General features: G+C 47.4%; 1 protein-coding gene across 1 annotated transcript in view; it reads left to right on the forward strand.

Moving 5' to 3' along the window:
* Positions 1 to 24,919, forward strand: part of Zfand3 (zinc finger AN1-type containing 3) — a 201,636-nt gene extending 176,717 nt beyond the window's left edge. The window contains exons 5-6 of the mRNA XM_041634762.1: positions 3,300 to 3,467; positions 22,906 to 24,919. Of these exons, the coding sequence (XP_041490696.1) occupies positions 3,300 to 3,467; positions 22,906 to 23,060 (323 nt within the window). The 3' untranslated portion in view covers positions 23,061 to 24,919. The remainder of the gene's footprint in view (positions 1 to 3,299; positions 3,468 to 22,905) is intronic.
* The last annotated feature ends 450 nt before the right edge of the window (positions 24,920 to 25,369 follow it).

Consider the following 25,369-nt stretch of genomic DNA (forward strand, 5'->3'; position numbering starts at 1 on the left):
GTGGAAAAGGATCCCCAGGAGAGCAGTGTGGCTCATGCAAGGTGAATGCTCTTTGGCTGGCTGCTTTGTAACTATTTACATTTAGATTGTTGCTTGTTGCTCTTGTGGAGGCAGAAGGAGGAGGCCTTGCCTGTGTAGTGGCCTTAGAACCACACTAACTGGGTCTGGACAGCTGCTCTCAGCACAGCTAGGAAATAGACTGATCCGAACTTCCCATTGTTTACTTGGGAGGACTTCTTTAGTTGTTTTGTGGTGGGGGAAATGTCATACAGAACTGAAGAACTGAATGAGATGAGCAATGAAGCTTGTACTTGTGAAGACTGGTGCAGTGCATCTGTACACTGCTGTACTGGGCCGCAGGGGCTGGCGCTGTGGGCACACTGTCCTCCTGTTGCTGTTGGAACCATAAAGCTCAGCCTACACTCCACACAGAGTGGGCTGGGGAAAGGCACAGAGATAGCCTGTGCCATTATATTCCCCTGTTACAGCCGCTCAAATAGAAAACAGGTACTGCCTGGGAGAGGATTTACTCATCCAACCAGTGCTTGGTGTAGCAATGGGAGGCATATCAATCAGTAAGCAGGTGAACATGTCCTCTCCCCAGAAGAGCGAAGGGATGTTTGATTTTCATTCCTGTGACAGACATCCAGCAGGCAAGATTCTTAGGTTTAGTTTGCTCACGGTTTCAGTCCATTGCCCAAGGGAGGGCAACTGGAACAGCTCACAGCCTGACACACAGAAAAGGGTCCAGGGCAAGCTGGTCCCCCACGGGGCACACACCCCAATGACCTCCTTCCTCGGTCAGGCCCTGTCTTCCACAGTTGTACCACTTCCCACCCAGTTTCTTAAGAGTTTGAAAACTAGTGGAGCTGTCAGCAGATTGTCTCCGAGCTGCCTCACAGACATATCCTTACTAATCCCTGATTATCTGGTCAGATTAGCAAGACTAACCCTCCCAGGAGAAATGTGAGGCAGGAAAAGAGAGGATAATGCGGATGGGGAACAGGGTGACCCACAATGATGGTCCAGGAACAAGACTTAATTGACATGTCCTGTGGAGCAGAGACTTAAAGGGTTCTGTGTAGCCCTGGATGAGCAGTGCTGTGCAGGGGGAACGGAAAGGAACTAAAAGACAGTCTGGAGGTGCATGTGGGTGGAACTGAGGGAGAAAGCAGGGCACGGTGGGAGAGAGGTTGGAAGGATAGAGAGGCAGTACCTTTTACGGTTCTTAATAAGCACTTAACCTCTTCTTGGGGAGGGTTGGTAGTGGTTTAAAGCAAGGACGTGATCAGGGAGACGGTGCAGGGCTTCCTGATGGTCTAGGCTGGGTGCGGTGACTGGTTTTGAGCACAGTAAATCTGGTAGGTGAGATTTGGTGATAGCACAAACTACCCTGGAGCTGTGGCCAGAGAGCTGCCTTCCCAGGAAGCAGTGGTGGCCATTGTGGGTATAGGAGCCCCATGTGTGAGCAAGATGGCCAGTGTCCCTTCCCTGGTTTGTCCTGCTTACACTGGAACAAGTATGTACCTCAGAGTGACTTCTGACCAGCTAGCCTGAGTCGCGGACAGGAGTTATTTAAACCTCGCTACGTTTTAGTTATTTTCTGAGGGTTACATTAGGATAAAATTGTTGTTCATCATATCTTCCTAGAGCTGTCATTGGTCTATGGTGCCAAATTCTTCCTCGATAGCCCCTCCTTCACCCAGTGCAGGCAGAGACATTCCTCACGAACAAGCAGAACTCCTGTCTGTCAAGTCCGGCATATATCAATACCATAACCTGGCATGTGTGTTTATGTTTCTGAAGAACTAGTTTTCAGTCACCTATAAAAGGTCGTTTGGGAGTGTGGAATTACACTGAGCACTTGAAACAAGGAAAGCAAGTATAGTCTGGTGTTTCTGTTTTTTTTATTGTTTATTTGTTTTTGAAGAATTATAGTCTTGGGACTGGAGAGATGACTCAGTGGTTAAGTGTTGAACACTGTTCGTGCTGCACACCTGCATTCAGTTCCCAGCACCCACATCAGTTGTTCCCAGCCACCTGTAACTCCATCTCTGGGGACTCTGGCACTGTTCTGACCTTCATGAGCACCTGTACTCTTATGTATCCCATCCCCGTAATTAAAAATGAAATCTTTGTTGTAGTTGTTGTTGTTGTTATTTTGAAACTGGGTTTCTTTATGTGTCCTTGGTTGTCTCATAACTTGCTTTATAGACTAGACTGGCCTTGAACTCAGAGATCCACCTGCTATGGCCTCCTGAGTGCTGGCATTAAAAGTGTGTGCTACCCCTCCCTGTCCTTCACCTCCCCCACCCCTGCTTAAAATAAAGTCTTAAAGAAAAAGTTAACAGTCTTGGGCAAGGATGTAAGTTCATAAGTGCTTGTCTGACACACACAGAGGCTTGGGTTTGTCTCCCAGCTTTATAATCTTTGTCCTTGGGATACAGGACCAAGAGGATCAAAGGTCATCTCCTAATACAGAGGTTCTCAATCTGTGGGTGATAACTTCTGACTCCTTTGACCTCCCCACAGGGGTCACATATCAGATATCCTGCATATTGGTCATTTACATTATGATTCATAACAGTATCAGAAATACAGTTATGAAGTAGCACTGAGATAATTTTGATGGTTGAGGGTCACGACAACTTGAGGAACTGTATTATAAAGCATTGCAGCATTAGGAAGGTTGGGAACCACTGCTCTAATACATAGCAAATTTGTGGCCAGCTTGGACTGGAGACCACCCTGACTCCAGAACAAAAATAAAATGCCTACGTGAGGATGGGTAAATACCCAAGAATAGGTAAATAGTCAGTGCAGGTGAGCACTGGGGTTCTGTGCAGTGGGCATGTTATAAAGTGGGGTCCCATCTCTATCTGGAATGCTCTCCTTGTGAAAACATCTAGTTCCAGAAATCCAACATAGAGTTGCTTTCTGTTGAACTTGTGCCACCCTGAACTCAGGCTGGCTTGTCGGGAGGTACGTGCTTGTCCCAATGCTTACACTGGTTGAGTCCATGGCACTACTCTGGACAGTCTTTTTTTTTTTTTTATATTTATTTATTTATTATGTATACAATATTCTGTCTGTGTGTGTGCCTGCAGGCCAGAAGAGGGCACCAGACCTCATTATAGATGGTTGTGAGCCACCATGTGGTTGCTGGGAATTGAACTCAGGACCTTTGGAAGAGCAGGCAATGCTCTTACCCTCTGAGCCATCTCGCCAGCCCTACTCTGGACAGTCTTGTCTGCCCCGACAGGCACTAATCCTCATTCCCAAATGTGTTGTTTTGTTAGATTCGCAGTCTGACAACGAGGCTTCACCTGTGAAACGGCCAAGACTACTAGAGAACACTGAGCGGCCTGAGGAGAGCAGCCGGTCGAAGCAGAAGAGTCGGCGTAGGTGCTTCCAGTGTCAGACCAAGCTGGAGCTGGTGCAGCAGGAACTGGGATCCTGTCGCTGTGGTGAGCACCCTTCCTAAGGCACCTTCCTGATCCCATGCTGTCTCAGACATGGCTGCTGCTTCCACTGTTCTCCCTGGTCTACACTCCACATCCTTTCCATTGGTGACTTTAGAAATTAACCAGACTCTCAAGTCTGTGCTGTGTCCCTTGAAACTGAGAGCCTGAACTCATCTTAGATGAGCCTTTATTAGCAGATACTTTCTCCCTTTTCAGTTATGGTCTGATGAGAAGTTCTTCTTCTGGAACCCTCATTGATCCGCTGAGTTAACACCTTGACTTGAATCTCCAGTGCAGCCACTTTTAAAGGCTCTGCACATGGATATAATTTTTCAACTATATGTATTGTACACTGGAACAAAACATAGGCAACATTCCACTTTTCTTTTTGACTAATATATCATGCCACAAAGGTAAAATTTTAGCTGTATTATTTTAGGAACACTTATAGATTTTATGCCCCTATTTTTATTTTCTAACTTTGAAACATGAAAAGAACCTTTGAAATTTGAAAAGAACTGGTCTGTGGAACAGAGGTGTCAACTGCTACACTCTGAGCCTGGCTTTAGCCTCTGAGAACTCTCCATCTCCTCTTCCAGTAAGTGGGCTTTCCCTTCCCCTTCACTTTTTGGACATCCTGTCCACGTGTAGTTATAAAGTTGATCTTTTGGGGACATTGTCTGTCCTCTGTGCTGTGGAAGTGGGGAAGCAGGGCATGGACTGATTTCTCGTGAGCCTTAGGTTGGAACGGCTATTATTTTTGACATGAACCCGTCTGTGTTTGGCGCGCTCTCTCTCTCTCTCTCTCTCTCTCTCTCTCTCTCTCTCTCTCTCTCTCTCTCCCCCCCCCCCCCCTCTCGTGTATGTTCAGCTCTGGGGACAGGGAGATGGGGTGTGGCACTCAGTTCTGCTGTGGGGTGTACATGGAAAAGTATAAAGAGAAGAGTTAGGGTTACCGGGAGCAGACACTGTCCACGGAAGCCATGGTGTGCTCCAGTGAGGCAGGGATGGCTTCCATGGCGAGCTAAGGAACCCTTGGGGTCTGGTGGATCTATATGGCATCCCTGGTCATTTTTTTCTATTTCCTTTATTATGTGGGCTGGTTGTTTCTAGTTAGAATGGTAGAAATGTTCCTGTTTCCTCCTCAGAAGTGACTGGGTCTTTGGTGGAATGCAGGACTTGCTGAGACAGATACAGCAGTTGGATCGCCAGTGCTTGCTGCCTTGCCTCTGGCGGTGGCTAATGCTTCTGATCCTCCTCAGGCAGCAAGGGAGAGTTCTCAAAGTAGTTTGGAAGCTGGAAGCTCCAGGGCTCTGCATTTGCCCTGCAGATTTGATGCAAAAACACTTTTTCCCCAAAGATCTTAGCACCTAGCTGAAAAAAAGTAAAGAAATAGTTATTAGATGGCCTTGCGCCTTTTCCTGTGGCCAGAACCATCAAAGTATCTCAGGTTAAGCCACAAGCTCTTCACCTCCTGCCCAGAAGACTGTGTCTCTTAAGTAGGGTTCACCATAGACCCTCATTCTTTCTCAGTTACCTAACAGCATATAGTCCCTTGTCCAGTTCCAAGATGAAAGTCCCTTCAGAGAAAGGCCTTCCTAGAGCACTGGAGTTCACTCTGGTTCACTGAGAGCTTTTACCAGGAGCCCAGAAAAAAGAAATGACTGAGTCACCTGCCACTGTTTAAAAGATGAAGGACAGCAGAGGAACAGCTCTTGGGCTCACTTTGACAAACTGCTTTGTGTACCTCCCTCCTGCCTGCCTGCTTATTCCTCATGGAAAAGGTGGGTTCTGTGTTGATTTCCTTAAGATACATGGCGTGTTGGGAAGATGCTAAGCATCCTGGAAGGTGTTAGAGGGTATTTACTACTGAATGCGAAGACTCAGAGTAGTTGAACTCAAAACAGAACCCTCCTCCACTGTAGAAAAATCTTCTTCTGTGTATGTTTGCAGTTTTCTCTCCCATCCCCCTTCCATTCGGTACAGGTTATTAACTGCTGACAAGAAATTCACATCTCATAAATAATGCTTAAGAGCTATTGCTATAGAAATTGAATGTGTTATGAATTGTGATGGGCCTTTTTGTAGCATGCGATGCCTAGAGCAAGAACAGAGGATGTCATTTTCATTAATTTCTAATGAGGTGCCAATTAAAGGCACAAAAGATGCTCCAAAGGGAAGAGTGGCCAAGCTCCCCAAATCCTCCGCCCCGGGGCTGTCATCCAAGCACTGCTAGCAAAGCCTTCACTAAAAATTCCATTAAATTACGGTCTCATGGATAGTGCACATAGACACGTTCAGCTTCCCTTTGATCTTCAAAAGAGCAATTTGTAAGGCGAGTTCTGAGCCTTCTCACATAGGACAGCTATAGGTGATAGGAATTGTTAATTGCCAGGACGTTCTCTGCATTTTCAATAAGGGGTGTATCTGCCTCACGGTGACTAGATAACCTTTAAGTCAGCAACACCAAAAGAACGCTCTTTTCCTGTGAAAGCTGCCTGCCTGCCAATTAGAAAAGGCTTGCGGTGTGGGTGGGACAGGCCTGTATCCTAGAGCATCTTCCACAGCCTGACTTCTCAGGACAGAAGACAGTCACAAAGAACAGGTTTGCCTGTTACGTTTCTACTTGACAGGGTAACAAAACTGATCATTCCTGTTGGAGGAATCTAAGTCTGGTCATTGTCACTGAGTGTGGGCCGTGCACAGCACCTGAATGCTATGTGCTGTTGCCCCTCAGCATGGCTTTGTGATTGCTGTGCATTGCTTCTCAAGACCACAGAATTACCTGTCAGATAAGAACTGTGTATGGTTTTGCATGTTTTTAGTATGTGGTGACTCAATCAACTCCACACGGCAGTGCTGCTTTTATGACCTCATGCTAATCTCACTTTCCTGATGGATTTCAAAGTAAGTTTTCTGTTTATCTCTGAAAATGCATGATGGCTGTGGCTGGTCCTCTGCAGCTTGTTGTCTCCACATGCCTCTGAGGTCCTTGCCTCTGTCCTCACTGTCAGACCAAAGAAACAGGTGTGTGTTGAGATGATGTTACAAAGCATTTTACTTAGTTTTGTGAGAAGTAAGAGACACATAGGATAAGCTCCTAGACTAGGGCTCCATGTGGCACCGTGAGAACTAGCTGGTCGCTGTGCTCCCAGAGGTTCTAGTTGAGTGACTGTTGATGACCACACTGAACACACTCAGTTTCGGAAGCTTTTCAAAAAAAGATTCTCTGGACCATCCAAACAAATTAGCAGTGCTTCCCAGATCTTGTTTTCAACTCTATTTGAAAATATATTTTCCCCTCGAACCATCTGAGCTAGTTGTGACCATCATGGCCTTCCTTTCTATAAATTGACAGACACACTGTTGTGCAGACAGACACACTGTTGTGCAGAGCCAGTCACAGCAGCCCAAGCCTACTTCAGGGAATGCACACCAGTGCCCATGTTCCACTTGTGCCTGTTGTTCTAGTGATGTTCTTTTTCCAAAACTGCTTTCTCCGTCAATGAGGATCTTCCACGATGAGGTGGTAGGTTTAGTATCTTTAGTCGGTTTTAGTGTAGGACATTCTTACAAACTTTCTGTTTTACAATATCACCTTTTATTTTTTTCATTATACATTTTTTATTGAGCTCTACATTTTTTTTCTCTGCTCCCCTCCCTGCCGCTCCCCTCCCCCTTCAATCCTCTCCCAAGGTCCCCATGCTCCCAATTTACTCAGAAGATCTTGTCTTTTTCTACTTTCTCCTTCCCATGTAGATTAGATCTATGTGAGTCTCTCTTAGTGTCTGCATTGTTGTCTAAGTTCTTTGGGATTGTGATTTGTAGGCTGGCTTTCTTCGCTTTATGTTTATAAACCACCTATGAGTGAGTACATGTGATAATTGCCTTTCTATATCTGGGTTACCTCACTCAAAATAATGTTTTCTAGCTCCATTCATTTTCCTGCAAAATTCGAGGTGTTGTCATTTTTTTTCTGCTGTGTAGTACTCCATTGTGTAAATGTACCACATTTTCCTTATCTATTCTTCAGTCGAGGGGCATTTAGGTTGTTTCCAGGTTCTGGCTATGACAACAAAGCTGCTATGAACATAGTTGAGCACATGTCCTTGTGGCATGATTGAGCATCCTTTGGATATATACCCAAAAGTGGTATTACTGGGTCTTGAGGAAGGTTGTTTCCTAATTTTCTGAGAAATCGGCACACTGACATCCAAAGGGGCTGTACCAGCTTGCATTCCCACCAGCAATGCAGGAGTGCTCCCTTTTCCCCACAACCTCTCCAGCATAAGTTGTCATCAGTGTTTTTGTTTTTTTTTATCTTGGCCATTCTTAGAGGTGTAAGATGGAATCTCAGAGTTGTTTTGATTTGCATTTCTCTGATGACTAAGGATGTTGAATATTTCCTTAAGTGTATTTCAGCCATTTTAGATTCCTCTGTTGAGAGTCTGTACTCCATTTTTTTTTATTGGATTATGTGACCTTTTGGTGTCCAATTTCTTGAGTTCTTTGTATATTTTGGAGATCAGATCTCTGTCTGATATGGGGTTAGTGAAGATCTTTTCCCATTCTGTAGGCTTTCGTTTTGTCTTGTTGACCGTGTCCTTTACTTTACAGCAGCTTTTCAGTTTCAGGAGATCCCATTTATTAACTGTTTCTCTCAGTGTCTGTGCTTCTGGGGTTATATTTAGGAAGTGGTTCCCTGTGCCAATGCGTTAAAGTGTACCTCCCACTTTCTGTTCTATAAAGTTCAGTGTGTTTGGCTTTACGTTGAGGTCTTTGATCCATTTGAACTCAAGTTTTGTGCATGGTGATAGATATGGGTCTATTCTCATTCTTCTACATGTTGATATCCAGTTATGCCAGCACCACTTGTTAAATATGCTTTCTTTTTTCCACTTGATATTTTTTGCTTCTTTATCAAAGATCAGGTGATTGAAGATGTGTGGATTGATACCCGGGTCTTCTGTTGGGTTCCATTGGTCGTCCTGTCTGTTTCCAGTACTGTAGCTTTGTAGTAGAGCTTGAAGTTAGGGATTGTGATGCCTCCAGAAGTTCTTTTATTGTACAGGATTGTTTTGGCTATCCTGGGTTTTTGCTTTTCCATATGAAGTTGAGTACTTGTTCTTTCTAGGTCTTTGAAGAATTTTGTTGGGATTTTGATGGGCATTGCATTGAATCTGTCAATTATCACCTTTTAAAATATGACCCTCTGTTGTCCACACACGCAAGTACACACACATTTTATGGGTTTTAAAATTAAGAGCATCCCTTGTTTAGGGTCTGTTTCTTAATGATTTTAGTTGCTTTTTGTCGTCAGTTACAATGCTGCACTGTGGTGATGTTTTGCTTAGTTTCCCTCTGGGATGCTCAGTGTCCAGGAGCTCTCAGTGCTGACGTTTTTTTTTTTTGTTTGTTTGTTTGTTTTTTTATTCAGTCACACCCTACGGTCCTTAGTGTACCTGAAAAGAACCTGTGGGAAATACTTTGACAACAAGTTAATGCCCTGACTTCCTCAAAATGTCCTTGGAGGCTAGGCACGCCTTTAATCCCTGCACCCTGGAGACAGCAGATCTTTACGAGTTTGATGCTAAGCAGGTCTATTTAGAAAGTTCCTGGCCAGCTAAAGGTGTGTTGGGAGACCCCATGTCAAAAAAACCAAAAAACAAACAAACAAAAAATGATGTCCTTGAGGTTTGGTAGTGATTTGATTCCACAGTTGCCATTTGATACCAATGTTCTCTTAGTGGGGCCTTTTTCCTTCTTATTTGTTTACCTGTGGCTTTGGTGAATGCCTCCCTCCACCCCACTGGATTACAAATCAGTGCTAGATACAATGTTTTCATTACTCACTGTTTGACCAAATGAAAGTTCCTTCAACCAGGCTCCTAGCTCCAGTGAGGGGGTGAGGGAGGAGAAGGTTTAGGTTCTCACTCTTTGGCATAGCAAGATGTGCCTAAATCATAGAATTACTTCCCCCTGTCTGGAGTCAGCTACTTGTCCAAGGATCCATAAAATGGTTTTTGTATGCAGTGATTTGGTGGACCCAATAAGACGACATGCACGCATTAAAAAAAAAAAAAAAAAAAGCACCACCAGACAGCCCACCACCAGAGTTGTTACCAAGCTACAAGACACATTTAGAGCATATGGGCCGGGCTTCATCCCACCTGGAAGACTCTGGACAGGTGTCTACAGGTAAGGCTTTAAGGAAGAGTGTGGTTTAGATGTAGGAAGACGAATGCTTGGGCATCAGTGGCTATAGAGATGGCACCTACAGCTGGATGGAACTGATACCAGGTGGTGAGAGGCTCCTGGAAAGAAAAAGGTTTCAGTTCTGGGTTGAGTTTGGATGTTGGCTCAGGTGAGCACCATCAGTGGTTTTGGATATAGTTAATGTGTTCTAACTTTGTCTTTAACTCCAGCACACAGGCCAGTAGAGATCATCTACCCTAGCCAGAACTGATCTGGCTGGTGAGATAAAGAGACACATTCTGCAGGAGTCTGGTAATGAAGGCTCAAGTTTCTCCCATATTCTCAAGGCAGCAGCTGGGATGTGTGATACCCATGACTAGAGAGGAAGGTGTGTCTTGTCCATACTCCCAAAAGGACAGAAAATCCTCTGGTGGAGATTACCACACATGAGACAAGCAGAAGGTGTTAGGAGTCACCCTGCACCACCTCTTCTTCATCCACACTGTGCTTTTATGAAACACAGTGACTGACCTTTTAATGTATAAGAATTCTGGATTCCTGTCCTGCTTGTCTGTAACAGCAAGTGGAAGTATCAGATCTGCACCCACTCTAGCGGCCCAGCCTGCCATTGGTGCTTGGCCAGGGCAGTGCAGAGACGGCACAGATTTGGGTGTTGCCCTTCCCCAAGTGAAACAAGCACCAGAGATTTAAACTCTTCATGTACAGAATACCCAGAACATGTCTGCTACCTTCCCAACCTCTCCCTACTGACACCCAATCTCATGATGTGGAGGGTTCCTTCTCAGTGACAGCTTGAGATGCTTCTCTTTTAGTCCTAGGAACAGTGACAGCACCATGATAGTGTGCAAGAGCCTGCTGGACAGCTTACCCTGCCTGGAATGCATTTGGTAGACAAGGGGATTATTCTAAACAGAACTACTGATATTTTATAGTTTTGATCTAGTAATGATTTTTTTCAGGAAGATTTTTTTAAAGTTTTTAAAAATTAATATACTGTAACATTTTACTTGCCATAAAATTTTTCCATTTTACAGTTCAGAAAGTTTTTGTAAATTCGTGATCCTATCACCATCTGGCTTTCTGGAAGCAAAGTCCTTTAACTTTCCTGCCCTAGAGATTTGCTCTTTCTAGAATTTTATTATTAGTGGGTAGATAGGTGGGGTGGAGTGTTAAGTGGAGAGTTGCATCTAACATCTAACATCAGCTCCAGCCAACAGCCTTCCTAGTGTCCTGTGCCAGTTCCCAGTTCGTCATGGTGCTTCAGGTTCTTGCTTCTCTCTGCCCTTGGCAACCTCAGTACTCGATCTTTCCTCTCCGTTGGCCTAGCAAGCCTGGTGTTAGTAATTCTCTTCTCCTTGGATCAGGGAGCATCTTACACACATGAGCATCTTTTCCTTGTGCTTTGGCCATGCAGACATCTTGAAGCATCTCTTCACCTTTCAAACATTGCTCATTTTACAAAAAGAGTGTCACAACAGAACCGACCAGGCCGGTGGGATGGAGACCAAAGGACCCATCCTGCATCAGCTCCTGCCTTTGAGTCTGGTGATGGCAGCTCAGAGTCGCTGTCCCAGCGGTTTCCAGCCCCCACATACAAATACCTGTCTGCGTTTACTTAGGTCTTTATATTTTCAGTGTGTGTCTTTGTTCAGGTGTCCCTGTGTGTTTTGAATAGCTGAAGTTTGCTATGCTTGGCATCCACAGCACTTGCTGTAAAATTGCTGCTCCCTCAGGAAACAGTTGATTTTCCTGGAACAACTCTGGTCCTGAATCTGGGCTAGACTTCCTGTTAGTTCTCCATTCTGTAAGATGCTGCACACGCCACCTATGGACACGCAGTCTGCACTCTTCCCATTCTGTGTGCCTTCCTCTCGTTTCCTGTCTCTTTCTCAGGTAGACTTGCAGGAGGAAGCTGTTAGGTTAAATACTAAGTCTCCACCTCTAGTATCCTTACCTTTCTTTGGTCTTCAGTTGAAATTACAACTTTTCGGCATTAAGTACGACTTAAGGGTGAATTTCCCACAGCTGCCCTCACCTGGTGAGGGTTTAGGAGTTGTACTTAAGAAACATGTCCAAGACAGTGTAGGAAACATTCACAAAGAGCCTGTAGAAGCAGGTGGTCTAGCAGAGGAAGCTGTGTGTGACCTTTTGGAAGGTTTTGCCATCCCACAGCTTCACTTGTTTACACGGTGAGGTGGTCACTTCCTGGAGTACACTGTGGACGACAGTGCTTGGTGTGGCTGTTGACTGCTTATGGCACTGCCCCGTCAGCCGTCAGCTAGAGGCTCCAGTTGTTAGCGCCTCCCTGTTACCCCTTCCTGCCCTCCTGTCTGCACGACCCAGTATGTATTATGAGTTATTTATGTCATTTGGTCTCTCTGCCAAAGTAGCATCTTTGATTCCTTAACCTCCATTTAGTTAAGCCCTGAATTTCTGTTTGGATCTAGGACTCCTGTAAGTGATCTCTAGACTGAACTATCAGATAGGGTGAGTGAGGTTGCCTGTTTTGTTTAATTCCAATTATTTTATATGATTGTGGCTTTAATTTTTCAACTTTGGGGAAAAGTATATTTCATAGACAAACTGTGTTTGCTTTGGGTTCTTGAGGTCACAGCTTACTGTGTTTGGGACCACACTTGTCTCTTACCCCAGCCTTAGACAGATGCTGTTATTTAGAATGCAAGTGAGGAAGGACCTTAGGACTCCTGTGTTGGGATAACCCCACAATTGGGCATGTTGCCAACATAGGGAGACCCTCACCTGGAGAGGTGTGGCATACTTTGTTCCCACTCATTTTGCCATTCAGAGCTGTCCCTCAAGGCCTCTTCCTCCTTACTGAGCTTGACTGTCACCAGCTGGAGTACAGTGGCTTAGACCTTCTAAAACTCCAGTCCCTAGTGGCTACAGAAATGGTGTTGGACTGTCCAGCTGAGTCAAGCGCTGGGGTGGGTGCTGGGCTTAGGCTGTCTCCACATTTTTCAAGTCAGTCCTGACTTGGTATAGGAGGACCTTCTGTCTTTGTGTAGCTTTCATCAGGTAATAAAGAAACTGCTTTGGGCTCCTGATAGGGCAGAACTTAGGTAGGCAGAAAAGACAGAACTTAATGCTGGGAGAAAGAAAAGAGAGTCAGAGAGAAGCCATGGTTCCTCCAGCTGATCTTCTTTTAATACAGCCTTACTTGATCAAGTGACCACATGCTAAAATCCTGTCTGCATGGCTGCTCCTCTTTCCTGACTGCAAGCACTATAGGGCGGGGAGACCATGTTTATTCTTCTGCCTGGCCCCACCCCAACACCATCCGCAGTGTACATTAACATGCAGTGGCTGTGGGAACAGATTGGGAATCCTTTGGGGGTCATAAAGAATAGTGCCATTGATCATCTGTCCCTATTTAGAACTTTGGTTGTGTTTTACTAAGGCCTTGTAGAGCAGGGTTACCTTGGTTTTTAGAAATAGTCAAACTTTGAAATTAAGTAATAATCAGAAATGCTAAAGGTTTTGAGTGCACAAATAGTTTTTTGTTCTCCAAACTGTTTCATGGGGCACCATAAACATTGAGGAGGTGGCCGTAGCCCATGCTGTTCATTTTCAGCCTGTAGAGGTTAGTGCGTGGTAAGCATGTATGAGACCTGCTGTACGGGGAAACGCTGCTGGGTGTGTGCGGTTTCCCTGGGCTGCTGATGGGTTGTTGTTGTTTTTTAAGATCTGTGTATGAGTATTTTGCCTGCATGTATGTATGTGCACTGTGTGTGTGTCTGGTGCCCACTGAAGTCAGAAGAGGCTGTTGGATCCCCTGGCACTGGAGTTATAGTTGGTTTTGAGCCACCGTGTGGGTGCTGGGAACTAAATCTAGGTCCTCTGGAAGAATAGCAAGTGCTCTTAACCACTGAGCCATCTCTCCAAACCCCACCTTCCTATGCTCCTATTAAGTTGTGTTGTGTGTTGCTTGACCCTTATCTAAACACAGTATTTCTGGAGGACAGGGTCTGTATCATTGCCTTCCATTGCCACTAGTGTGTGTGTTCTGTTCTTCCTGGCACTGATTCGTGTCCTCACTGCCCAAGGAAATGGACCTCCTTGTAGGGCACACTGTGTGGCTAACCTCCCTGGATGCCCCGGTTTATTACCATGGCCTGATTGTATCCATCCTGTTTGCAGCTGGTTTCTTGCTTTGCTTTCTGTGACCTGAAGCTGTTTTCCCTCCATGCATCTCAGCATTCTTTAGCCACAGGAAGCATTGGCTTCTTTCTCCTCTGCACAGCCAGCATAGACCATGAATACCATGTGCAGACAGCCAGTAAAGATGCTGACTCCCTGAGCCTGTTGCTTCCTTCCCTTGCTCTGGCACTTGACTCCTTTGTTAGAAGGGATTTTGGTGCCACCTTTCCTCGAAGATTAATGTCAGTAGTGTTTGTGTCTTATTCTAGAAAATACCTTTATTTTCTTGATGAGGTCACACAACACAGGTCCTGGAGTCACGGACTCCAAGAAGGCAGCCACTTGAGCTTTCCTATCTTGTTGCCAGCAGGAGACAGAATACCATCCTATGGTGATAGCTGTAGAAACCAGTTTCCCTGAGAGCATCTTAAAGACCAGTATGTCTTCCATGAACCTCAGTCCTATCACTGTGTGATGTGTTCTTGGGTTGTTGACTCTCACTGTGCTGGGTGTTGTGGCTTTACAGCTATTCAGTCCTGAGACTCAGAACCAGGGTACTAGGGAGCCAAGTCCCTGGACAGAACTGCAAAGACCATGAGAGGCCTGGGCTGGACTGGCTGAGAAGCTGTTTCATCCCTAACTGATAGGAAAGAGAGCTTCCACAATTAGGGTCTGCTGAGATAGACTTGACAGAGCGGAGTTCTGAGACAAAACAGAAAAAGTGATTGACAGCTTTGTGGTTCACTGGAGTGCTCAGAACAGCCGGATGGCTGGCCTCTCAGCACCTGCCCTGTCACACCTGTGGGTGTGGTTACCCTCTCCCTCTTCTCCCAGGAGGCTTTGCAGAAAGCTACCTAGTATAGGCATCACCATCCTCAAGGATTGGCTTTCCCAGAGACTCCCCTACTGTCAGACAGGACAGGGGACCCCTTTTTGTCAAAGTGGACAGGGTGATCAGAGGCCTAACCATCCGTGCACACACTAAACTGTACAGTGCCTGGAGGACGGGTCACGTTGGCCTATGACAATACCCAGCTGTTGTGGTAGCCTTCCAGAGGCTTCACTCCACTCTGACACTTCTAGGAAGACCACAGGGCCGTAGGTGCTGAGTGAATTTTAATTGGTCTTAATAATAAAAACCCCCAGGCAGTGGTGGCGCATGCCTTTAATCCCAGCACTTGGGAGGCAGAGGCAGGCTGATCTCTGTGAGTTCGAGACCAGCCTGGTCTACAAGAGCTAGTTCCAGGACAGGCTCCAAAACCACAGAGAAACCCTGTTTTGAAAAACCAAAATAAATACATACATACATACATACATACATACCCCGAGTTAGGTATAGGGGTGAAAGCTGAAAGATCATAGAAGCAGGGCAGTCAGCCACTAGTTCTTACCTCTGCAAAATCCTCAGGCCAAATGGGGTGTCCTGTCTCCTCCTGCCTTATACTCTTCTTTCTGCCTAGCAGTATCCCTTCTGGTCTCCACCTCCTAGTGCTGGGATTAAAGGTGTGAGCTACCACTGCCTAGCCTCTATGGCTGACTAGTGTGGCTAGCTCTGTACTATGATTAATCTTTAGGCAAGCTTTATTTGTTAAATCACAAACAGAATATCACCACCTATGGGGACCAGGTTCATGCCAGTGTTCAATGCTCTCCTCAACCCAGAAGTTTCTGTTGAGTATTTAGTTGTCAGAATACCTGCATTTGCTGTCCAGGAAATGGCTGGTTTTGGACTATATGGGGGCGGCACACAGAGGATGCTCCAATTAAAGACAAATCCTGAGAGCCCATTCCAGGGGAATATGGCAGCAATCATTGGAGTTTTTGTGAGGCCCAACTAGCTCTTTCCTCCTGATCACCAGAATGTTCCACACATGCCAACATCTTTCCTACTTGATCTGTGTCATCCCTGACCCTTGGAAGGGAGCAACTCTGTCAGTGCAGTGAGGCTCCTGAGTCCTTGTCATTGGTACATCGTGTGATGTGCTTCTCTGTACTGTGCCCTGCCAAGTTACAAATTTATCCAGGAAGAGAGGGAAGAGATTTACAAGTTAAGGACCTAGATTTATGTTAATGCTCTTGCTTCAATTAAATCGTTCTTCCCTGGAGCTGAACTGTTATACCAGGATTAATTTTCTGTTGAATCTGTGAGTAACTGACCAGAATACTAGGGAGAGGGAGACGCGAACATCAGTAGGGCCTTTGATGAGGTTAGTTTTTCGTTGTCCATGCAGCTTATTTGTGATCCCCAAGATCTTCTCATGCCATCTTTATATATCCATGTGTGACTCCGAGGAGAAGCTCGGATTAATCCCAGCAGTAGAAAATGAACCTGCTAGTGCACAAACACACGTGTCCATATCAGTCAGTAATGGTACCTGCCGCACCTTGGTTATCCGTGAACCTGGAAGTACTTGTGCTGGGCTTCTCTGGAGTGAGAGAGGACACCGTCCTCTAATGTTGAATGTCCCTTTATGCTAGAAGTAATCCCTTTCTGTTTTTAATAAGTCATCTGTTAGTTATTTATGTGCCTATCGTCATTGAGTTCCAGAAGAACAGAATGAGAGTCTGTGCCTCTTGTGCTGTTACTCTTTGGGGAGGCATGCAGCACACAGGGTAGACATGGATCACTTCAGTTACTTCAGGTGGAAGCATCACCAAGGTATCATAAAGTAACAGTGAGCTGGGCGATGGTGGTCACACCTTTTATCCCAGCACTCGGGAGGCAGAAGCAGGTGGATCTCTTGAGTTCGAGGCTAGCCTGGTCTACAAGAGCTAGCACCAGGACAGACTCCAAAACTTCAGAGACAGCCTGTCTCAAACAAACAAACAAAAAAGAAGTAGTAACATGATGAGGGCAGGAGTCACACTGGACATTTGGGAGGAGGTACCCTGAACCAAGAGTATAGCATGTGCCAGTATGGGTTCTCATCGTGGGACTGGAGCCCAGAGAGGGGCTTACCAGCCTTGGCCAGTTCATTATTCCTAGCATTGAAGTTTTAAGCACAAGAGTGACATGACCTAACTTACATTGTAATATCTTGTGTCGAGAAGCAGAAATGATGCTGTGTGTGGCTCTCAAGAATACGTAAGGGCTGGTGGCCATGCTGACATGGCCTCTAGGGAGGGTAACAGAAAGTGAGATGTCTTCTTGGTGAACTTTATTTTATTCAGTATTCTGTTATTATATTCTAAGAGGAATTAACAAATATGAAACAAGTACATCTCAGCCTAGTTATCCTAAACATTTACCCATATGACCCAAAGTCTTTGTAAATGCTCTGAGACGGGGGCTCTGGCAAGCTGTGATGGAGCCATTGGTGTCTCTGCATTCTAGCCCGTTGTTACTGTTCCTTCAGCATGCTGCACTTGTTCCTGCCATGGAAGCTTTGCATGCGATGGAAAGAAGGGCAACTCATGAGGATAGTAAGGCCTGTGAGAAGAAGGGAGGAAGAGGGACCTGGGATCTGACATGAGCAGTGGCAGGGTGGGTATTTGCCATTTATGAAGCAAGGAATGTCAGTCAGTGGAGGTTTGATGAAGCGAGTTTCCTGGTGGCCAGCCCACCTGGGTGTCTGTGGAGACCACAGTTTCTTATAGGAACTCTTCTAGGAAGTGACTAGGAAGTGTCTGGTGCCAGTGAATGCTCCTGTTCTGGATGGGATTTTATACTGGGGTCCTTGCTCTGTGGGCTGTTAAGAGAAGGGTTTGGAGAACAGCAACCAGCGAGGCAGGGAGGTCCGAAGGATGACATCACAAAGCATGGGCAAGCACAGATGCTAGGAGCTGGGCTGGTGGTGGCTGCTGAGAGGAGAGAGTGAGGACCTCAAACTCATTGTTGGCCTTTTCTTGCCCCTTAGGTTGAGAGGACACATTATCGTTGTGACCTCTGCTCCTTTGTTCCAGCTTTGTTACTTTGACAGAAACAAGCACTGTCTTAGGCTCCAGAGGCACATGGGGACTTAGAGAACTGTGGTCCTTGGTTTTATGAAGTCAGCGAAATAGACATTAAAATGAAAAAAATTGCACCACTATCTTTTTTTTTTTTCTTTTTTGGTTTTTCGAGACAGGGTTTCTCTGTGGTTTTTGGAGCCTGTCCTGGAACTAGCTCTTGTAGACCAGGCTGGTCTCGAACTCACAGAGATCCACCTGCCTCTCTCTGCCTTCCCAGTGCTGGGATTAAAGGTGTGCCACCACCGCCTAGCCCTCTTACACCTTCTTAGTGCTGGAATTACAGTCATGTGCCACTGTGCTTGGTTTTATGCTGTGATGAGGGAATACATCCCCAGCACTGTCAATTTAAAATGACACTTTAGATGTCATATTTGATGTCCACTGTGCTGTGATTTGAAGATGGCTCCATAGAGCCTTGAGCGATCTTGTATAGGTTCTGCTTGCTGTGCGCTTGAAAGGCTGACTTGAGTCAGAAGTGGACAGCATAGCCTCTGGTAAGCATGGCCTCCGTGGGCAGCTTGCACACTGCCGCCTCACTGCACACCAACAGAACCTTTTGCGTGCTCCTCTTCAGGCTTGTCAGGATTTTAATGGTCCACTTGAGCCTTTAACAGTTTGAAATTCAGATGAGTAGGGCAATGTAAAAGTGAGGTAGAAACACTGAGCAGTAGAGGCTTGTTCTGTCCCAGTATTAAATAGCACATGGGGCTTTCTGAGTGGGGGAGGGACCTGCTGGAAAGCAAATGCATGGTTAATTAAAACCTGAGCATTCAGAGCTGCCTGGTTTGCCACCTTGAAATGGTGTGCTTGCTCTGAGATGAAGCCAGTAAGTAGCATTTCCGCCCAGGTGTGGGTTAAATACAAAGTCCAAGAAGAAAACAGCACAAACCCTTGCTCAGATCCTAGGATGGGAGAGAGATGCTGATTGGGCACCCAGCTCTGCCCTGCCCCCTTGTAGTGGTCATCCCTGTGGTCAGTGTCAAGGAGGGAACTGTGATGTGGCTACCGTGTTTTGCCCCAGGCCACCTCTGTACTAGGTAGGGTGGTGCTCACAGGTATCAGTCTTTGCTCTGGGGTGAAGCAGAGAATATTGCTCTGCTGTTTTGGAAACTCTTCAAAGCGCTGGTTGCCATGGCCTATCTGCCTGCTGTGGCATCTATGCATGCTCCCAGTGTCCAGGCCCAGAACAGTTTCCCTCGTGACATTAGCTACGGCTGAGAATTAGCTGGGCTGAGCTTCAACTGCGAGCGCTGAAGGATTTGGGTGAGAGTAGAACTTGGCTTCCTAACAGATGGCATTTTACACATCAGTCACAGGACGTTGTTTTCACATGTGTAGCACATGGTTGGCTGGAGCCATGTGTTCTGTGTCTAATCCAGATGTGCTGGACCTGGGCTCCAGGTTTCTCCTTCTACTTAAATTGTGTCTTTTACTTGCATGTGTATGCCCACCACATGCATCTCTGGTGCTCTATGGAGCTGAGAGGAGGGTGTCTCCTGGAACTGGGCTGTCACGGTTGGTGCCGGGTCCTCTTTTGGAAAAGCGCTCTGTGCTTTCAACCACCCCGCCATCACTCTAGCCCTGTCTCCACCTACTTCTGTGTTCAGGGTGAGTGAGCTGATAGCCCCGCTGTCTACTCTCTGAAAACTCTGTAGACAGAAGTTTCTGCAGGAGGTCCTGGGCCTCTGGTCCTTCCCTGTCTCTCATGCTACCCCACAGTAGCAGGCTTGGGCAGACCCTGGCATGATATGGCCACTTATCTTCCTAGTGCTGCCTGCTGAGTCGAAGAGGTCTCAAGACTGAGAGTGGGACTGCCCAGCCGCTCTGGAGACCTTCCAACCCACATCCTAGGTTGTGGGGACTGGTACATCTGTGGTTGAGCCTCCCAGAGTGGCCTGTCAGAAACAGGGACAGTGGCTGGTCCACATAGAGAGGATGCCGTCCAGAAAACAAAGTGCTGGAAACAAAGTGCTCAGAATCCAGCTGCCTCTTCACTTCCCTTCTTAATGAAGGGTTTGTTCCAAAAAAGAGACATTCGCACACAGTCCTGAGCACCTTGTCCAGATCTGTTGAAAATTGTTCAGACACCTTGGAGGAACGCCAGCTTCAAGCTGTTGTCCAAGAAACTCAAATTCCCTGGCTCTGTGGCACAGGACAGATCCTATGCTGCCTGTTGGGGTTGTATAGGTTGTACTTAGCAGGTCATGTGTTCTGTTTTGGGGGTGAGCATCAATTATCTTCAGCCACTTACACCATAGTAAGGGTAAGTCAGTACACTGAAATTGCTTTCAAAACTGTGTGCTCCTGAGGAAGGTGGGGCGGGGGATGGCTCTTTGTGTAAGGAGAGTGGAGCTCTGTGTATATAGCAGGAGTGAGTCTCATTTGAGCTGGGAGGAGAACTGTGGTGCTCTGCAAGTCACAGTGATGGCATCGCAGCTCCGTTCCCACCTTCTTTAACCGTTTCAAAGAAGCCAAAACTGTTTGTCCTCCCTCTGTTTCTGAGACTCCTAGAATTTGTGGCCCTGCTACCCCACCCTCTGATTTCTAACAAATGACTTAGAGAAGTGCTGAGTTTGCAGGCAGAGTTTGCGACCGCTGCAGCACTTTCTGGAAAGGTTGTGTTCCCAAGAAGGGAAAGTCGAGATTTATTAATTCAGCTGCTTGGCCTATGCTCGACTGCAGTTTTCCTGTAATAAACTTTCCGTTTTCATATGTTTAAAAAATGGAATTCCAGATGGCTCAGCGGTTAAGAGCACTGACTGCTCTTCTCTGGAAGACCCAGGTTCAATTCCCAGCATCCACAATGCAGCTAACAACTGTCTGTAACTCCAAGATCTCACACCCTCACACATACATGCAGACAAAACACCAATGCAAATAAAATGAAAAAAAAAACCCTCTAAAAAATGGAATTCCACCTACCAGTCAGTGCTTACCCATGGTGCAGGATGTATTCAGTGCTGGCCTGGGGCCTCCTTAGCACCAGGGACAAGTTCCAACCCATAACTTCCACCGGTGAGTAATCATAACAGGACTTGAGTATAATATATACGTCTAATAACCTGGGTATGGCCATGGAGAAGTGGCCACATGTCTCCTCCGGTCCCTCTCCATGTTCCCGGCACTCCGGAAGTGCAGCTGCTGCTCAGTAAGTTTCCGGCTTGCAGAGCTCAGAGCCAGGCCTCTGGCTGCATCCAAAGGTGTGCAGGGCGTGGAATGGAGACTCTCAACTCTAAGCACCCTAGTGGACAGGGGTTGCCAGTGTGTCTCCCTTGTCAGAGGAGGGCCAGACAGGCCTAAAGGACACTGAGGGCCTTGCTACAGCTCTCCCCTCTGGATCTGCTTTGACTAAGGGGTCTGAGCTAGGCTGGAAGCTCCCGCTGCCCCATCTCTGCTGCTTTCCCACAGCTCCACCAGCTCAGGAGAGAGAGAGCCCCCGCCATCCTGAAGGGAGGGGCAGCCGGCAGCCCTTGCCCTTCTGTAGGTGCTGCATGCACAGAACTATGCCAGGGCTCAGTGACAGAAATACCTGTTGGTGCCCCCGCCTAGCAGCAGCTTTCCCTCACAGGTGGGGGCTTTGCTCCTGAAAGATGATTTAGCATGTTAGATGAAGAATGTGTACCCAGGACACAGGCTCTCCTGTGGGATCCTTCAGGAGACAGACAGCTGGTATCCAGTATCTGGGAGTAATGAACTTATCAGTGACTCTAACACACAAGCTCATTAATCTTAGCTTTGCTTTTCGACCAAGTGGGAGATCGGCTTCTTGGGAGACAAAGATTGCATCTCTGTTCTTTTCCTTAAACCCAGTCCCAATTTAGAATCAAACACATTGCTCTGCTCTCCCTGGGAAGCGGTTAATAATGTGTTTCTCCAACAATGAATGGCCCAGGCTGTACCCTCTGCCCACCAGCTAGATGCACGTGCCCTTGTACACAGTGTAAGGAAGCAGCTGCTAGGCAGGGTGACTGGTATTTGTGTCTTTTAAGACCCCGCCTCCCCTTCCACACACATCTCCCTCCAAGATTGGGTGAAGTTAATGGTTAAATTTAGGGTCAGTGAATCTTGAGTTAATCCTCCACCTTCAGGGCCTTGTCTCCAGAGGCCACTGTGAGCTGCTCCAGACACAGGGAGAACAGGTTAGGACATGTTTGTATCCATCAAGGCCCGCCATCACTGCTGAGACCCACAGGACTGGAGGCATGGCTACACAGGATGGTGTGGGGAGGGAACAGTTGGCTCTGCAGTGGTCCCCTGCATGAGTCTCCTCCTGACTCTGGAGAGGGCTGCACACACCACAGTGTAATAGAGCTTCACTGGGGAGCTGGAGGGGACAGTTGCCTGCAGACACTGAGAGCTGATGTCTTGACCCCGAAGGCGACCTCCTCATTCCTTGAAGAGCACCCTGTCCAGCTGCGCTTCTCCCTGCTCTGCAGGCCTCTCTGGCCTCGGACTTGCTCTTCTCGTGTGCCAATCTGTGTTTCCCCTGGACCTATACCTTGGAGGACTGCCCATGTTGGAGTCCTTAGGCCCCTCCTCTCTGCCTTCTCAGGGTGTTAGAGCACAGGGTCCTTACAGATGACCTCACAGTTAGCACTCCGGCAGTGGCTCCTCCTGTGTGTTACCTTTTCCAGGGCTGGAAGGCATTTCCAGTTAGTAGCCCCATTCCCTGTGGGTGTGACTCCAGCCCGGCCCTGTAAGTCTGTCCTGTGGTGGCCACTACAGCTTGCAGGGGCTTCTGAGCTGGCCTGGCTGTAAGCTTCTCTCCTGACCTCAACACCCCAGCTGGCCTGAGAACCAGACTGTTTTCCAATAACTCCTACCCTGCGCTGTGATCCACCTGAAGACAGAAGGGGACAGGGCCCTGGCTGCTGCTGGGAGTTCATGCTTGTGTGTTTTCCCTCTTCATCTGCTTCACTGGGACAAGACCAAAACCTCCACATTTCCTAAGGGAGGCTGCAGATCTTTGGGGTGGGAAGTGCTGGGCCTATGCTAGAGGTTGGGTGCTCAGCAGCATGAAGCCTTGCACTGATCCCACATCCCCTACCATGTACCACTTCTTGCAGATGACAGTGAGGCCCCAAATAATCTGTCTCCTCTGCTTCCTTGCCTTTAGGTTACGTGTTCTGTATGTTACACCGCCTCCCCGAGCAGCATGACTGTACGTTCGACCATATGGGCCGCGGCCGTGAGGAAGCCATCATGAAAATGGTGAAACTGGACCGGAAAGTGGGGCGCTCCTGCCAGCGCATCGGGGAGGGGTGCTCCTGAAGGCCACACAAGGCCACTACACGACGCTGTTCTTAGTTCACTAATGTTAGCCTTATTTAGGACAAAGTCAGCCAGACACCTTGTACTGGGCACGCGTCAGACTACAGCCGGCCGTTTCCTTTCTTTAGCCAGCCATCCTGGTACTGTAGTTTAGGGGTTGATGGTGGATGAAATTGATTTCTGGCTGGTTACTAAGGTGCCTGCTAGCCACTGTATAAAATTAAAACATGAAGAATATTTTTTTTGAGCATGGCTAGTGGATTTGAAACAACACATACCTGTCACTGCTGGAGTCAAACTTACAAAAGCCTTAAGCGGAATGTGTTCAGACTGGACTGAGTCGTGAGAGGAGGCGCAGGCCTCACAGCCACACGGCGGCTTTGACAGGAACTCTTCGTGTCCGGCCTTTCACCTCTTCACTTTTGCTTGGTCCCAGCAGGACCTGATGGCCACGCGTGCCTTGGCCACGGGAGGCTGCTGAGACTGGCCACGTGGCTGGGCTAGGCAGTGGCCTCGCTCTCCCTCAGTGCTGGAAGTGGGGGTGGGGACAGATTCTAATGGAGGAAGCTTTTTACCTGAAGGTTGTGGGGAAATTTGTCCCACAAGAAGGAGGACAACTTCACTTTGAAAATTAGCTCCACTCAAGATTAGTCCACGCATGATCCCCACCTTTTCTGCACAGAATCCGTGGCTATGACCCACTGGCTCTGGCTGCAGCTTGCCAAGAGCAAGAGTGTTGCTCGTGGCAGCCCTGTAGCTGAGGCCTGTACCTGCAAGCAGATTTCTGTATTTGGAGTTTTTTAAAAAAGATGTTTCATAGCCACAAGAATCTGGGGAAGTTTCTGTCCTTCCTGGCAGGAGCCTCCACTTGTTTGAGTGCAGCCATAGTCTGAGGACTAACAGGCCACCCACCTCAGGGTAGGTTCAGGAAGAGAAGACAGTGGGCTGCACAGGACTGTGGTGTGGCTCTCTCTAGAATGTTTGCTGGTGGCTATGGTGGGAGGCAGCTCTCAGACTGGGCCTGAATGGGGTAGGTACGTGGGGCTGGATAGATACCATTAGCAGTCTTATGGGCAGGGCTGGGTAGATGCTGGGATTCCCTTGAAAGCCTGGGTCAGGTCTAAGTGCCACACACGCGCCATCTGTCCCAGCCTGGTGGCTTGGCATGGGGCTGCCCATGCCTGACTGCTGATCAATGGTTTAGCCCAGCGACTTTGTTTGTGTAGTTGAGCAAGGTCTGCTCTCCATATGAACGGTGGATCTACAAATACAGTGTCTTGATCCAAAATTCCAAATAGGAAATCATGTTTTTCCCACCCTACATCCACTCTGCACCCCATCAGATGGGACCCACTGCAGAATCTCCGGCCTTAATTCTTGCTTCAGGACCCAGACCAGCGCCTCTCTCTAGGGCAGCCCAGAGCATAGGGGCCAGGTCTGCCCAGCGTTTACCACTGTTGTTAAGCCACAGCCCTCTGGCCACATGGCCATCCTCAGCGAGGCACCACTTGCCCTTCTTAGTCCCTTGTGTCCCAGTAGCACTGGGAGGGGAGTGCTGGGGACTGTGCACCCAGGGATCGCAGCCAGGTTCAAGCCTGCTGGGAGAGCTGGGGAGGGAGGGAGGAAGGGTTTGTTCCCTGCAGTATCTGTTCTGTGAAGTTTGTTAAATGTAAGGGAAGCTGAAATTCTTGTATCTTTAAAGAGGAAATCTTATTTAACCCGTTGTGTCCTAGATTGACTTACACACATAGCCTAGAGCTCAGTTTTAGTTTAACATTGTGAAAAATATTAAAAGAATCTTGTAACTTTATTCTTTTTTTCTCCTGCTGAAAAAAATTAAACCAATCATACGGACATTTGGATTGTCTATTTCGGTGGTTCTCCTAGGGCCCCCGATGGCCGGGACATGAACGTAGCGTGCCCCTGGCCTGTGACTGCAGGGCGCTGTGCAGTGCTTGTGCTGGTGAGGATTTGCCCAGTGAGTGTCCAGTGAGCGGCTGCTTCCCTAGTGTCTGTAAGGCCTGGAGGGTCTAGTGCAGGCACTGCAGGGGGTGGTGTCTCTAGAACCATCCTGGGGACCTCAAGTATGGGTGGGTTGGGTTCCTGGGTCCTGGGAACTTGGGTTTAGGACTGGTGAGGGCAGCTGTGCACTCCTTTGGGGAAGGTGGCTCTGGCATGCAAGGTACATAAAATTTTTGAAAGTTTTATGTCACACAGAATAATGGCACCTACCCACCACCCCACAGTTGCCAGAGAGTGACAGAAATCCTCAGGAAATCGGAGCACTTGGTGTGGGCAGGGAACCAGCT

Source organism: Microtus oregoni, unplaced genomic scaffold (genome assembly GCF_018167655.1).
Source record: "Microtus oregoni isolate MIOR12 unplaced genomic scaffold, Mior012 000046F_ref0000063, whole genome shotgun sequence".
In the NCBI taxonomy this organism is placed as follows: domain Eukaryota; kingdom Metazoa; phylum Chordata; class Mammalia; order Rodentia; family Cricetidae; genus Microtus; species Microtus oregoni.